This window comes from Ahaetulla prasina, chromosome 1, assembly GCF_028640845.1.
Source record: "Ahaetulla prasina isolate Xishuangbanna chromosome 1, ASM2864084v1, whole genome shotgun sequence".
Taxonomy (NCBI): Eukaryota; Metazoa; Chordata; class Lepidosauria; order Squamata; family Colubridae; genus Ahaetulla; species Ahaetulla prasina.
The window spans coordinates 28,253,798-28,269,726 of record NC_080539.1 but is presented as its reverse complement, the minus strand read 5'-3'; the positions used below and the strand labels follow the sequence as shown (position 1 = coordinate 28,269,726).

General features: G+C 44.5%; 1 protein-coding gene across 1 annotated transcript in view; it reads right to left on the bottom strand.

Annotated features, from left to right (window-relative positions):
- Positions 1–10,610: 10,610 nt before the first annotated feature.
- The window catches only part of BAZ1B (bromodomain adjacent to zinc finger domain 1B), a 37,609-nt gene continuing 32,290 nt past the window's right edge, over positions 10,611–15,929 (bottom strand). The window contains exons 17-19 of the mRNA XM_058164580.1: positions 15,064–15,218; positions 12,546–12,649; positions 10,611–11,748 (exon numbers count right to left, since the gene is read on the bottom strand). Of these exons, the coding sequence (XP_058020563.1) occupies positions 11,379–11,748; positions 12,546–12,649; positions 15,064–15,218 (629 nt within the window). The 3' untranslated portion in view covers positions 10,611–11,378. The remainder of the gene's footprint in view (positions 11,749–12,545; positions 12,650–15,063; positions 15,219–15,929) is intronic.

Sequence of the window (15,929 nt, the reverse complement as noted above, 5' to 3'; positions counted from 1 at the left end):
GTGCAAAGGTCCCTAGAAGTGCTACTACAAGTTGGGGGAAATGTGCAATTACACAATCAGACAGCAGCTATCCTGTCTCAATCCAAAGAAGGCCCTGCTTGACCTCCATTGAGTCCACGGTTGTTGTTCTAACCGCTTTCATGTGAAACTGCTTTCTGTTCCCTAAGAATATCTGCCTGCCATCCCTGGGCTGTATCAGAGGGACAAGCTTGAGCTGCCGACCCCCACCCTCTGCTCTTCATTTCAAGTAGGAGCAACCGTAGTAGCCAGGCCAAAGGGAGGAAGCTGCCAAGGAGGAAGGTACGCTGCCCTTGCGTCTTCCACCCTCTGCTGATAAACATACCAGGGCAGTGTTTCTCTGTCTCAGCAACTTTAAAATGGGTGGACTTTAACACCCAGCAATCCCCAGTAGTCCCGGGTGTTGAAGTCCACCCATCTTAAAAGTTGCTGAGGTTGAGAGACACTGCATCAGAACATAGGGGATGAATTTCAAAGCAACTTAGTCCCCTGGTGATCTGAGGGCCAAAACCAGGACTCGAAACAACTCACAGGGAGGCAGATTATCATGCAAAAAGGAAGCCCCAAACTGGAGTTGGGGAAGAATTAGCTGTTTGCAAGGTAAACAGGTTTAGATTCAAGTCAAAAAAACCTCACAGAGTGCAGGAAAGCCATCAAACACAATCAAAAGGACCCAAGAATGAAGAGCATTCCCTGATTTCACTCCCCACCCCTACCCCCCCAAATGTGCAGTATACAAAGGTCCCCAGAAGTGCTACTACAAGTTGGGGGAAATGTGCAATTACACAATGAGGCAGCAACTATCCTGTCTCAATCCAAAGAAGGCCCTGCTTGACCTCCATTGAGTCCACGGTTGTTGTTCTAACCGCTTTCATATGAAACTGCTTTCTGTTCCCTAAGAATATCTGCCTGCCATCCCTGGGGCTGTATCAGAGGGACAAGCTTCAGCTGCCCACCCCCACCCTCTGCTCTTCATTTCAAGTAGGAGCAACCGTATTAGCCAGGCCAAAGGGAGGAAGCTGCCAAGGAGGAAGATACGCTGCCCTTGCGTCTTCCATCCTCTGCTGATAAACATACCAGGGCAGTGTTTCTCTGTCTCAGCAACTTTAAAATGGGTGGACTTTAACACCCAGCAATCCCCAGCAGTCCCGGGTGTTGAAGTCCACCCATCTTAAAAGTTGCTGAGGTTGAGAGACACTGCATCAGAACATAGGGGATGAATTTCAAAGCAACTTAGTCCCCTGGTGATCTGAGGGCCAAAACCAGGACTCGAAACAACTCACAGGGAGGCAGATTATCATGCAAAAAGGAAGCCCCAAACTGGAGTTGGGGAAGAATTAGCTGTTTGCAAGGTAAACAGGTTTAGATTCAGAGTCAAAATGGTCAAATGAGGGGACCTGCACAACAGACCTGCATTTGGTGAGAGAAAATGATGCAAATTTTGTACTCTGATTTCTGTTAGAAGCAAAGTGCTGTATTTTGCAACAGGACGTCACTGTGGCCAATTCACAAGTGCTGAAATGTGCACAACTGTGGCAAGACACATGACTTGGCAAACAGACCGGAGGAGAACAAATGGAGGGGTTCACACAAAGCGTCAAAGCATTTAATTCAGGAAGCAAGTTCAGTCGTTGGGTTCACATAATTCATTGAAGTATAAACATGTGGGTTTGTGCAATGTTCTTAAGCCACAACCAGTAAAACTAAGATTGGCACGAACCCAACTTAGCAGACTGTGCGAATGCAGCTGCTGGTCCCTCTGGGTTAAGGGAGTTGCATGGAGCCAGACTTTGAGTGAGAACAGATGGTGGCTGCTCCCACCTAAAGGACCTGAAAGATTACGGAGAAAATGCAGGGAGAAGAAATAGACAGGACACACACATACACACCACACATAATTAGAAGGTATGTAGTCATGAGCTTTAATCCACTCCATTTGGTCAACACACCACATAGAACAAGAGATTCTTACAGCATGCTATAGCAGTGGGATGTGTGTGGGTGTTGGGTAGGCACAGTAATGGATTCCACTTACCTTCACTACCGGTTTGGAACTGAGAGCACTGGTACATGGTGCTTCTGCGCATGCACAGAGCATCTGACATGATGTCCGGGTGGGTGGATGGAGCCTCCTGCTGCTGCCACTATTGATTCTCCCGAACCAGGGTGAACTGATAGAAACCCACCACTGGATAGGCAATTGTCCATGGGGGGTGGGAGAGGAATTAGAGTCTATTTCTAGTAAGCAGGTTCTCTGGAAAGGTAGAGCCTAGGAAGCTATAATGTTTGGAAAGTGAGACACATCTAATGTTATCATCCTGGATAATTGTTAATGAGTAACAGAATTGTGCCATCTGAATTCTGATTTTGTGCGGCAGGTCGGGGGCCTGGTTACAACTGCCCTAAGTACAGCCTGCCATTAGAAATCAGAAAAGAGAGGAGTAGAAGAAATGAGCCCCCAGAAAAAAGCACATTTGGAAAGCTCTTCTCCTTTGCTTTTTTGGCAAGTTGACATAGTCTCTAAGGCAAAGTAATTATAACCAGGAAGGTTATAATCATTGTGGTCAGTGCCTTAATTTTTCTAGGTAATGTCACCATTACGTGCAGAAATCTCTGAGCATGTCCTAATGCTGCCTCTATAAATCTTGACTGGTTTAGAAGATGACCTCAGAACAAAGCCTTTGAAGAAGACGGGGGGGGGGGGAGAAAAGAAAGGTGCCAAAACCAATGATTGGAAGAAGTAATAAATCAGTGCAACCAAGGACTGTTTTGTGACAATTTCCCACCCCCTTTCCTTTTTTGTATCCAGGAACAAATCAGCAAGCATAACACAAACACCCCAGGAACTTTGGCTGCAAAAATGGGCTCTCTGCAGATTTGGAAGGTGGAATTTGGTCACCTTTGAGTATCCTCTCATTGAGTACTCATATAATCATTCTGGGTTGAACAATGGAGTAACTTTTCCTCATCCAAAGTGGTAGCCACATAATTGTGCCCGCTTGATCCTGCGGTGGAAAAGCTATTAGTTTCCTCCTTTTCCTCCGGTATTTATTAATCTTCCAGTGCTCGCATATTTCAGTATAAAAAGGACTTTTGTTCATTTGTATAACATCACTGTGAGATTCTTGGATTTCAGTTTTGTGGTGTGATCTAGAATGAGTTTGAATGGGTGATTCCTGAGGAAGTGGGCAAGATTCTCTGCACTGTTAAGTTTAGCCACCTGTTTATTGGATCTGGCTGTCTGGTTATTAAAGCAGCCAGGGAGGTGCCCTATAATTGGATCCATACCAGGGGTGAAATGCTCCCGCTTCTGACCGGATCTGGCAATCCGTTAGCGCCTGCGGTTGGTAGTTTGGCGATCCGGTAGCAACGGTGGAGCCAAGCTCTGCCCCCCACCCGGGTGTCATTACTTCCTGGTTTTAACCAGGAAGTAATGTGTTTTTTATCTTCTGCGCATGCACAGATGGTCTACGTGCGCATGTGACATGTGCGCGCACTTCCAAACTGGTAAGGAGGGTAAGTAGATTTCACCCCTGATCCATATTGAGATATCATCCTCAGTGAGAGGGGATGTATGGTCTTCAACCATGAAGGAGGCAGTGGCGCTTCCCCTCCTCAAAATAGTCTTGGACCCAACATTTTTAGACAATTGCTATCCATGTCAGGAAGGTGATCAGCCTGTCATTGCAGAGAAACCCTGGAAAAAAAACAGATTATGCAGATCCAATTCAGTAGAGTCTCAGTCCAGGACTCAGGACTGAGAAAGCTTTGGTTGCACTGATTGATGGTTGGCACTAGGATGGAGGTGGCATATCCATCCTTTTTGCTCCACAGTGGCCTTTGATACTATTGGCCCACAGCATACATTTGGAATACAGTGGGAGTTGAGGATTGGGAGCCCTATTTTATGCTCCTTCCTTCCTTTCCTTCCAGCACACTTCCCAATGCAATTCAAGATGGTGGTTATTACCTATAAAGTCCCATATGGCATAGCACCATCTATCTCCCATATGTCTTGCCCAGCTGGTATATGCTGGAAGTGTTAGCATGCTCCAGGTTCCTTCAATTAAGCAGTGATGTTTAACAAAACATCTATCATGATTCAGGAAGCGTGCCTCCCCTGCTCTCTGGAATGAGTTCCCTCTTAAATTCATGTTGCTGGCACTTTGTTGGCATTTCATAAAGGCCTTGAAGAACTGTTTGTCCTTCTTGGCCTTGGCTTAAATTGGAGCCCCTTATTGGATATATTTTTTTGTGTATGTTTCTGCACAGTGACCACAACCCATCTTGTTTTGATCTGAATTTTATTTTTATTTTTATTGTGAGCCATCTAGAGTTGGAGGAAGGGAGGCCTAAATTTAATTAAATAGATAAAATGTATTTCCACTTTGAGATGTACACAACTATGCAGTACAATATAGTGGTATATATACAATTTTATTTCTGGGATGTTCCTTTGATATCCCACTTCAGTCAACAGCCTGATTGCAGTTCCCTATCCAAGTGCTACACCATACCAATCTTGTTCAGCTTTGTAGATCCGCCATGGTATATTAGTCCACATTTCACAGTTTACTGCAGTATTTACCAACCTTGGCAACATGAAGACGGGTGGACTTCAATTCCCAGAATTCTCTCCCAGTTGCCAAGGTTCAGAAATGCTGGTTTACAGAACTGAACCTGGGAGGAAGTGACTCACCTCTGGTAATGTAATGAACTTGAATACTCATAATTTGTGTCATAATGAAAAAAGATTTAAGTGCTTACAACAAGCAGTAAGTGGTGGACAATCCTTGCAAAATAATGTCCATCGTATCAAAAAGAATTGGAAGGAACTGAATGATTTAATAACATATGAATTATAAGTAGATCTCACTTTATCCAAATGACTGAAATAATGATCTAGTTATCCATTTCCTTCTACCCCAGAAAATCACCTGGTCACAACTTTAAACTCCTGTACATTAAAACATATTGTGCAAACTCAGAAAAATGGTTAATTCAATAACCAGGTTATATTGGGGTGAGTTGTCATCTATACGCTGATGATACTCAGCTCTATATTTCCACCCCTAACCACCCCAACGAGGCTGTTGAAGTGATGTCCCAGTGCCTGGAGGCCGTACGGGTCTGGATGGGGAGGAACAGACTCAGACTCAATCCCACCAAGACCGAGTGGCTGTGGATGCCGGCGGCCCGGTACAGTCAGCTAATTCCATCACTGACCATTGGGGGCGAACTATTGGCCCCCACGGAAAGGGCTCGTAATCTGGGCGTCCTCCTGGATGCACGGCTATCTTTAGAAGATCATATGATAGCCCTCACCAGGGAGCTTTCATCAGGTTCGCCTGATCGCCAGTTACGCCTTTCTGGATCGGGCTTCCTTATGCACGGTCGCTCATGCCCTTGTTACATCCCGCCTGGACTACTGTAATGCTCTCTACATGGGGCTCCCCTTGAAGTGTACCCGGAGACTCCAACTGGTCCAGAATGCGGCTGCGCGGGTGATAGAGGGAGCACCTTTTGGCTCCCATGTAACACCCCTCCTGCGTAATCTGCACTGGCTCCCAGTGGTCTTCCGGGTTCACTTCAAGGTACTTGTCATCACCTTTAAAACGCTCCATGGCCTAGGGCCGGGATATTTACGGGACCGCCTACTGCCACCATTAGCCTCTCACCGACCAGTGCGCTCTCACAGAGAGGGCCTCCTCCGGATACCGTCAGCTAAACAATGTCGGCTGGCGACCTCTAGGGGGAGGGCCTTCTCTGTGGGGGCCCCTACCCTCTGGAACGAGCTCCCTCTGGGGCTTCGTCAACTCCCCGATCTCAAGTCCTTCTGCCGTGAGCTGAAGACGTTGCTGTTTTGAAGAGCAGGACTAGCTTGAATGTAGTTTTAAATTGGGATTTTTAAAAAAGGGGTTTAAATGAGGTTTTAAATTTGTATTTAAAAGTTAGAGCATCAATTGAATTTAACTATCTATTCTTTTAGCTGTTTTTTATGTATTATATGTTTTCTGTTGTTGTTGTTTTTTGACTGTGAACCGCCCTGAGTCCTTCGGGAGATGGGCGGTATACAAATATAATAAATAATAATAATAATAATATAGATGTTGCATAAGCACAACCAAGATGTAGAAGTGGTCTCAGTGCCCACTTTAGGCAAATATGTTACCCTACAATCAACAAAGTACTTTTGAATGATAATACAGTTCCATGAATGTTAACTTTATATAGAAGACTTGTGTTCAAAGTTTCTACTTTATAGAAAGTGAAAATGCTAAGATCCAGGTCTTTATATTGGCACCCTTGGCATATAAAGATCAGGCATAACATCATCCCTATTATAATTCTTTCATGATAAGACAAGCCCCACCGAAAGAGGCAGAACCCAAATACCCCTAGATTTTACTTGGCAGACCATATAAGCAATGGAGGTTGATGCTGCTGGCTGGAGTGAAGGGGAGTAGCCATCTCTCTCTGCACAGACCATTGTATCTGTTGCCAGCATTTGCAATATATTTTTGCTGCAGGAATCACCAGCAAACCTCAGAAAGCATCTGAGATTAGAGCACTTGTATATGTCTCGTTTTCTTGCAGTCTTTCAAAGTATTAGTTCCCAAGGAGAGCTAAGAAAATTGGGTGAATATTTGAAACTCTCAGCTGTTCCATCCCATCAAGAAAAGGGTCAAGTCCCAAACAACTGTATAAAACAGAGGTCTTCAAACTTGGCAGCTTTAAGACTTGTGGACTTCAACTCCCAGAATTCTCCAGCCAGCTATGCTCCCAGAATTCTGGGAGATGGAAGTTCTGATTTTGGGAATGTTAAGCTGTTGGGTTTGTGTAAAAACTATATAGCCATCCAGAATTCGATGGCCTCCGTTTTCCAAGGCAAAGTTTTAGAAGAATGTTTCCAAGATAACTTCGTATGAAAAAGGCTTTTTTGCAAGTATCTGCTTTTGCATGTAAAATCTATCTTCAAGCCTATGAAGTCTTCTATTTAAATTCTTGGAGAGCCCTTGCTAATGACACAAGGGTGCTAACTGCATCTGCCAAGGACCCATCTAGCCCAGCTTTTAATGCCACCCAGCTACAACCTGACACATACTCTCAAATGCACTGGTAGGAAGATACCAGTCCTTTTCTCCAGCAGCTAGGGATTTAAGGCAGGGGTCTCAAGCTTTGCTAGCTGAGGAATTCTGGGAGTTGAAGTCCACAAGCCATAAAGTTGCCAAGGTTGGAGATTCCTGATTTAAGGGATCGATCCCATAATTTACAAAATTACATTATAGATATGACTAACAGTTACCTACAGCCTCCCCCCTCCTATCCCCCAAATTGCTGAGTTCCCTTTTAAAATTATTTTGGACAGTGACCATCATATTTTGATGGCCACAACCTTATTATTGAGTGCATCGCCCCGCATTTATTTTAATGAATCACTTTTTAAATATTTTAATTAGAAAATAACTAATTGCCATTTCTATAAGTTTATATACCTCTAAAATAGCCCCTAATAGCCCCAATTCCCACATTTCCTTTAAGGTTTTCCTTTAAAAAAAATATTTTCCAGCTCTACAATATCCAGTTTAGGCAAGAGGACCGGAATTATATTTAATATTCACAGCATTTCCATAGATGTATTAGGATCTTATATCAATAGTTTTATTTTTAATTCCTGTTGTAATGACTTCAAGCCAGGAATTTGAGTTTTATATACAAGCCACACATAGGGTGGGTATTTTCTTTCAACTATCGACCCCAAGTTGAAGGTTTCTTTCTGTCCAATTGCTGCCAGCCCAAAACTTACATATATAAAAAAATGGATTTTTAAAGCCACATGTATAATTTGCATGTTTACTTTTGAGGCTATTTCATCCAGAAATCCTTCATGTTTCTACATATGCCGTCTAGCCTTCAACCAAGTATTTTGTACTAGCTCAGCCCTCTGCAGGGTTTGCCATGTCCCCACCTTTTTTTGCTTTAATCTGGCAATTTTGGTAAAGCTTTGCAGACCTGAGCTGATAAATGAATATAGATAGCCTTCTCATTTATTTCTACCATGTCTGCCTAGGCCTGCCTTTGCAAGGGAACAGCTGGTAATTTAACCCAGCATTCAAAGGCTAGAATTCTGTTGCTCAGGATGTAGAAACCGGCATGGAGGAAGAGAGCAAATAGGCTGCAACAAAGGAACTGTATTCTGTGGCAAGAGCCGCCTATTCTAGGGCAGTGAATAGAGAGCCTGGCTGTAGAGATCAAAGCCATTCAAACTCAAGGGCGAAGATCAACACCTGCCAAAGGAAGGAAGAAGGGCCGTTTCAGAGCATGGAGTCACAGGTAGCCCTTACATCGACTGTATGCTTTGTCTGCATTTCTATACGATCATCTTTGAATTCATACAGCTCCTCATCCATCAATCTCACCTGAAGATTGCTTTCCACTTGTGGCACATTAAAACAATCCTGCATTTACCTTCTGGGCTGAGCCAAGATCAGAAGGCACAGGAATTCATTCTGATAGCTGTCAGTCTCTGTAGACTGGGAATCAGAAAATTAAACTTTCTGATCCCCATTTTAATGGGGAAAACACTACATTTCCAGGAACAATCTTAGTGGCTGCTTGCAAATAATTTGGCACCTGATAAAACTGCCCTGAGCATATTCTGAATCACATTTCTTCTTTCAAGAGCAGGGCATCAGAATTTCATCTTACTGTATGCCTTTGTGTATATTGGTAAATGACAATGTTTATTATACCTCGTCTGGGGGTCAAGTAATATAATGAATACCAGAAGATGGCTTATTTCTAAATAAGTACATGTAGATCATCCTGCATCTGAGTCAGGGAAAGAAATCACATGATAAATATATCTAATATACCAACACAGTAGAATAAAAGGGGAATGTTAATATAAATCGGGGAAATATTTACATAAGGCATCAAGTGGCAGGAAGAACCCTTGGTTGTGCTGCCCCCTGCTGGACCTCTTGGATGAAATATGGACTGATGACTGGTCTGCTTCTGCAGAAACAAGGCCTCTTAAATTCAGAGCCCCCAAAGCAAAGGCAATCATAGACTTATAAATGTATCAAATCTTGTTTAAGTTGGTCCAAAAGGTAGGTGCAGCCAAGTGGAGGCTAAAAGAACATGAAGGCTCAGCAAAATCCTGGTCAAAATAAATCTCGAAGAATACTTCTCCTTATACAGGTGTTCTAATTTAGTACCGTTAAGAGTCAAAATGCTGCCAATTCTTCCCCAGGCTCAACAATCTGCTTTATCCTCAAAGTTCAGCCCAACACTGCATGCTAATAATGCGTTTGAAGCTGGTGCTTGTGGGATCAATGTATCTATTGCTTTATTGCTGATGGTTCACCTGAGACAAGGAGATGCAGTATCCCAGCTCTCTCCTTAGAACTGGGGTTTTGCTACATGGACTGCTATAATGTACGTACATACAGTGGCAGTTATATATAAACTAAAGGTTATTCTTCTAGTGCAGCGAGCTCTATAGAGCTACTATGGCCCACTATAGGTTTAGCAGAACCTCTCTCATTTAACATATAAGCTGACACCCCAAAGTTGTTGTTGTTGTTAGTTGTGAAGTTGTGTCTGACCCATTGTGACCCCATGGACAATGTTCTTCCAGGATTTCAGATTAGGTGTCCAAATAACTAAAATGCATTTAGCTGAATACTGGAAGCTTCAGCTTTGCCAGCTTTAGAATTCTCCTATCCAGAAATGTACAATAAGTTAAAAAAAAAGGTTCTAGAATAAGACCCTCAACTTTTAAGTCTTCAGGCTAGCAAGTATATGAGAAAAACCTGAATCTTCAAGCAGGCAGAAAAACAAATTCGGTTTTTGTATTTCCAATTTATTACAAGTACAGCCCTTAGCAGATCCCCCTCCCCCAAACAACTTCTTTTTAAAAAAAATTAGTCCAAAAATGTCCCATTGTGTAGAAGTTGGGAAAATAACAAAGTAATAAGATGAAGAGGGAGAAGGAGGGGCGGATCGCATTGAACAATGTTGGTAGCAAAAAGGGGCCTTGGGAGACCTGATGATGCTCTTGTGGTAGGAATAATTCAAAAGCGTTAATCCAAAAGATAAGGATATAATGCCAGGCTATGATTATTAGGTATCACATACTCCTCGCTCCAGCAAAGAGAAGCTAGAGAGACAGGATTCATTTCAAAGAATGAAAACTCCCATCTTCTCACAGCCCTACGGCTTCCAATACAAAGCTTAAAAATAAAAATATGTATGTCTTGAAATGATAGAAAACCGAACAGAAATCCTCAACTGAAACAAAACTTCATGAGGTAGCCCAGGCTTCCAAGGGACCCCTTCCACAGACCCGTCTCTGGCTGGGCCATTAGTGTGCAAGGTCAGACTCTCTTTTGGCCTGATCTGGAACCCAGCAATGGAAGGCGGAGACGAGACAGGTTAGAGGCGATATGACTATAAAAGGAGACAAGAACAAGTCTACAGAGTGTACAATCCTGACGGATTTCCTGGGTCAGCTCCAACTACTTTCTCTAAGAAAAAACGAGTGAGTTATAGAGGGGAGGAATATAAAGCAAACACATCCTCATATAAACTGTACAATGCACATCAAAGTCAAGACGACTTTATCTTACACGGTGTTTGTTTTTATACAAGATCACTGCTGGACAGGAGAATCTTTCCTTAACTAGAAAAAAGATTTATAAAGTTAGAACCTGTGTCCTATCCCCAAACTCTGGGTTTTATGACACTCTGTTCTTGCGCACCTGGCGCCAGGAAGTGCTGTGAGGAGGAAACAACTCTCCCTACTGCCCACATCGAGAGGCTGGAGAATGATAAGCACCCCAAAAGCTGGCCTGCATAAAGATGCTGGTGAAAGGTGACTGCCTAAGAAAGGTAAGTGCTTGCCCATTCTAAAAGGTGGCTTCCTCGGGGGCGGGGGGGGGGGAGATGGAGGTGGCTTGTGGGGTAGGAGGTTATAAATACACACGTGGCACTGGCAGCTCATTTCTCCCACTTGCCCTTAGGACAAATTGAGAGGAGGAAGATGGCAGCTCTCCTTCAGATAAAACCTGCACCACCCCCAGCTGGAAGTGGTTCCATCCACTCATCCCCACGTCCCTCCAGTCTCCTTAATTTGCACAAACTATGTGCACAGTTGAGGAATCAAAAATCCAACTTTTCTGTTGACAGCTGGTTGATTAGTTGCTGACAGCAATTAGAACAAGCCCACGGGAAAGCTGGTGAGAGGAATGGGGTGGGGGAGGACAGTGCGAAGCCGAGCAGCTTCTGCCTCTGAACTCCATCAGGGCAGCGGATCCTGCTGAGACCTGCTCCGAGTGTGTCCCATCCGGGGCCCTTCATTTCCTCCTCCTGCGCCCCCTCGTGTACTCCAGGGCCTCAGGATCGCTGTCCCCATCGGCCTCCCCGAATTCCTGACCAGGCTGGACCAAGGATCGCTTGCGTTTCCGGCGCATGTACGTGTGGCCAGGCAGATGTTTGTGTAACATGTCTATCAAACATTGTTCCGTCTTCTCCAGGCAGGTAAGGACATGGCTGCCATTCTGGTTGTATTGCTCGGCATTGGCAAAGACCTGCTTCATATCAGAGAGAAAATCCTGCACAGACCGGTAGCTGCCATAGGAGCACTTGCTCTGCATTGTCTGGAAGTCCATGGGGCTGCTGATCACTTCAAAATAATCTTCTGCCTCTTCTGTGGTTACTGGCTCCCTGACAAAATAATGCCAAATGTCAGTTAGGGCATCATCTATGATAACCAAGGGCTAGGCTTCTGTTTTTAGTTCTTTCCTTGCTTCTGACACTGGCATACTATCCACACATCCCCAACTTAACACATTGACAAGGTTTAACACACTATATACTCAGAAAAAGCTATTATCATCCAGCCATAATATAATCCCAAACTTTAGAGAGTTAAAGAATAGGAGGTAAACCATACTGTCTACTTAGTGTGGTTAAAAGAGTACTCCATCTCTGAAAAATGAGTTATCTATGTTTGGCATATGAATTTTCCCCCCTTATACGACTATATGTGGTGTTAACTATGTGATAAAAAGCACTTTCTTTAACCCATTATTCCTAGTCAAATTGCATGGATGCAAAGAGGTCCTTCCTGTCTGCCAGAGTACCCATGCAAGTGATTATTCTAAATCAAGTATCAAGTCGGGATGCTATGATTCAGAGCAGAGTGTTTTACATTGGTAATTTTAAGATATGTGGCTGATGGTTGGGGTATTTTAGAAATTAAAGTGTATACATTTTAAAAGTGTGAAAAACACAGGATTCACTTTCTTGAGTTGGAGGGAGGCTGTTAAGAATGATCTGTGTTTCTTTCAACTGCCCACTAACACAAAATAGGCAGAAGACACAGACCACAAATGGGAGGGTAGGGAGGGAGGGAGGGAGGGAGGGAGGGAGAGATAGAAGAGGCTCTGTGATGGTCTTTATCCCTGCTTGCACATAAATGGGCAGGAGTGGGGACCTGGCATTTGTTCCTGAGGCCTCACCTGAAAGGCCAGCTAAACCGGTACTTGACAAGTTTATTTAGGATTTCCTCGCATTTTTGCAGTTCCAGGGCCTGTCTGCGAGACATCTTTTTTGTCTGAAGCACCTGTGTTACAAAGACAGTCAGAAAGGAAAAACAGAACAGCACAGATCCAAACCATACAAGAATTGATCTCTTCATGATGTACAGCAGAACCCCAATGAAACAAAATGTGTCTGGTGACAAGAACATATTACTGGCAATATGCCCAGGAGTTCCTAGCTGGGGAGAGCAGTCGTCTATGGGAAGCTTGACAAAGCTTCCTATTAAAAAGCGGGGGAGGGGAGGGGGGGCAAACAGCAGAGAAACCATTCTACAAAGACTTTCAAGACTTGCTATCCTACCAGCAATAAGCATGAAACAAACCAGGCAGCTGCTGCAGCTTTGATGGGGCAGCCAAAGAATGCCTCCATCCTAGCTTGAGTTTCAGGTTTGGAGCCCTAATCAGAAAACCAGCAGGATACCTCTGAGGCAGCCCAGTGATTCTTTGGGGCAGCAAGCTTCTTCAAAGGCTTTCAGGTAGTCAAGGAAAGGCACCAGCAAACAAGGCACTGGTGGGTGGGAGCCACAGCTCACCTGTAGCGCGCAGCATGCAGTGCAACAGGAAAGCAACCTGAAGAACTGGGATTATTTATTTATTTATTTAATCGCATTTTTATACCGCCCTATCTCCCAAGGGACTCAGGGCAGTTTACAGCCTATTAAAAACACAAATATACACATATAAATACAAAATAAAACACCAATTAAAAAACTTATTAAATAAGGCTGAATATTAAAAAATTGCGATAAAAATAATAAAACCCCATTAAAACCAAATTTAAAATTTAAAATTCTAGTCCAGTCCTGCGCAAATAAATAGATGTGTCTTAAGCTTGCGGCAAAAGGTTCGAAGGTCGGGAAGTTGACGGAGTCCCAGGGGAAGTTCATTCCAGAGGGTGGGAGCCCCCACAGAGAAGGCCCTTCCCCTGGGTGTTGCCAGTCGGCACTGCCTGGCGGACGGCACCCCAAGGAGTCCCTCCCTGTGAGAGCGCACGGGTCAGTGGGAGGCAGCCGGTGGCAGCAGACGGTCCCGTAAGTAGCCCGGCCCTAAGCCATGGAGCGCTTTGAAGATGGTTACCAAAACCTTGAAGCGCACCCGGAAGGCCACAGGTAGCCAGTGCAGTCTGCGCAGGAGTGGTGTCACATGGGAGCCACGAGGGGCTCCCTCTATCACCCGCGCAGCCGCATTCTGGACTAACTGGAGCCTCCGGGTGCTCCTCAAGGGAAGCCCCATGTAGAGAGCATTGCAGTAGTCCAGGCGAGATGTCACGAGAGCATGAGTGACTGTGCATAGGGCATCCCGGTCTAGGAAGGGGCGCAACTGGCGGACCAGGCGAACCTGGTAAAAAGCTCTCCTGGAAACGGCCGTCAAATGGTCTTCAAAAGACAGCCGTCCATCCAGGAGAACACTCAAGTTACGCACCCTTTCCATTGGGGCCAGTGACTCGCCCCCAACAGTCAGCCGTGGCTGCAGCTGACTGTACCGGGGTGCCGGCATCCACAGCCACTGTCTTGGAAGGATTGAGCTTGAGCCTGTTTCTCCCCATCCAGACCCGTATGACCTCCAGACACCGGGACAGCACTTTGACAGCTTCGTTGGGGTGGCCCGGTGTGGAAAAGTACAGCTGAGTATCATCAGCGTACAGTTGATAACGATGTTCCTGACACCAGACACAAGTATAGGAAGAACAAAAGCAAGGGCCCTGGCAAGCTCCTAGCACAGAAGGCCTTCTCTTAAGTGGCACAACTGATGGGAGAAAAATTACCTCCTTGGCATCATTGCAGGGGAAATATGCGCAAGAGAGAAGAAGCAAGAGACAGGGTTTATGCTAAGCTGTACCTTGGCAACAACTTATAAACTTGCTTTTCTAGATTTCAAATACAAAAGAAGGCAAATATGACCCATACCAAAAGCCACTCTGTACAGCATAGCATCTCCTAAGTGGAAGCTGGTAACGCCTCCATTTTTGTGGGGCTAAGTTCTAGTGCTGCAGTTTCAGCCATCCAAGACTTCGGGAGACGGGTAGGGAAGAGAATAATTCTCAAATGAAGGCCCAACGCTTTCTTCTTTTAAATGTCAAGTGAAATGTAAGATAGCTGAATTAATTTTTGGCAGGCAGGCTGCACAGGCAACAAATGTCCTTAAGAGCTGCCTTGGAAGTGATGTGGTGTTTTGCATTGCCAGCATACCAATGAGCTTCCATGCCTCATCACTTCCTAGAGACTTGCAGCTATTTAAAAGTTTTTAAACACTAATCAAGTAAGGAGGGGGGAGAAGCAGGTAATCTTAGGAGGGAGGGGGAGAGATACACAGACATCAGGTAGATGCTTAACACCGTACACAGGGAAGAGCTTCTTTGGTAAAGGAAAGCAGGATGGAGGACACCTGTTCTGCTTTTAACTACTAAAAATGTTATCTAGAGATTCGTAGCTCTTACCAGCTCATCAATGTCAGTTTCAGTGACAGGTGCAGTCTGCTGTCGGGACGCTCGAGTGGCATGGAGTGTTCGCTTCTTGCCTTGGTGCCTGCCCCGTTTTGGAGGATCTGCCGCTATGCCACCTTGCTTCCCCTTGGCTGCTTTCCTGGGTCTTACTGTAAATCAGAGAGAGGGTGGAATGATTTAACACCGGAGGAGTGACAGAAAGGTAATGGGATGCAACCAGTCATTGTGCCCAGGAAAGAGTCCAAGCTACTCCTAAGGCATTAACTGCTATTTCCAGATATTCTTATTACCAGGGATAATAAGAATTAATAGGAAACAGATGATCAGTAAAAAAAAACCCATTATAAAAGCTATTTGAGCACTGGTAGGTCGTTTTTCTCTCTCATTCTCCCAAGATAGAAATGTATGCAATCAATTTAAGTTTCTTCATTCCTGATCCAAAAACAAACTTGAGATCTCTATATCAAGGATTTTTAATACACAATTCAAATGAAATGATTACATGGTAAAATGATCTAAAGTATTCAAATGGTGGGCTATCCCTCTGCTTCCCTCCCCCTTTTTCCATTCCTGCTCATCCTGACTCGACTCAAAAGGGTAGGCTGTTGACAATGCAGAAGCAGCTCTCTAATTTAGCTGGCTCCCATAATCAGACCTCAATGCTAGAAGTCAAGAGCAGGTTTGCATGATGCCCCAGAGACTCTTTGCTTTCATTTCTCTGCTGATCATATGTTCACCAGAAAAGAGTGATTGGCTGAGCTAAGTATCATTCCAAACATTCATAAGTGGCCCACACAGTGGGTTAAGGCAGCTGCTAAGCCCTCTCAGCAGCATGCATCAAGTATTGGATTTCTCCTGCC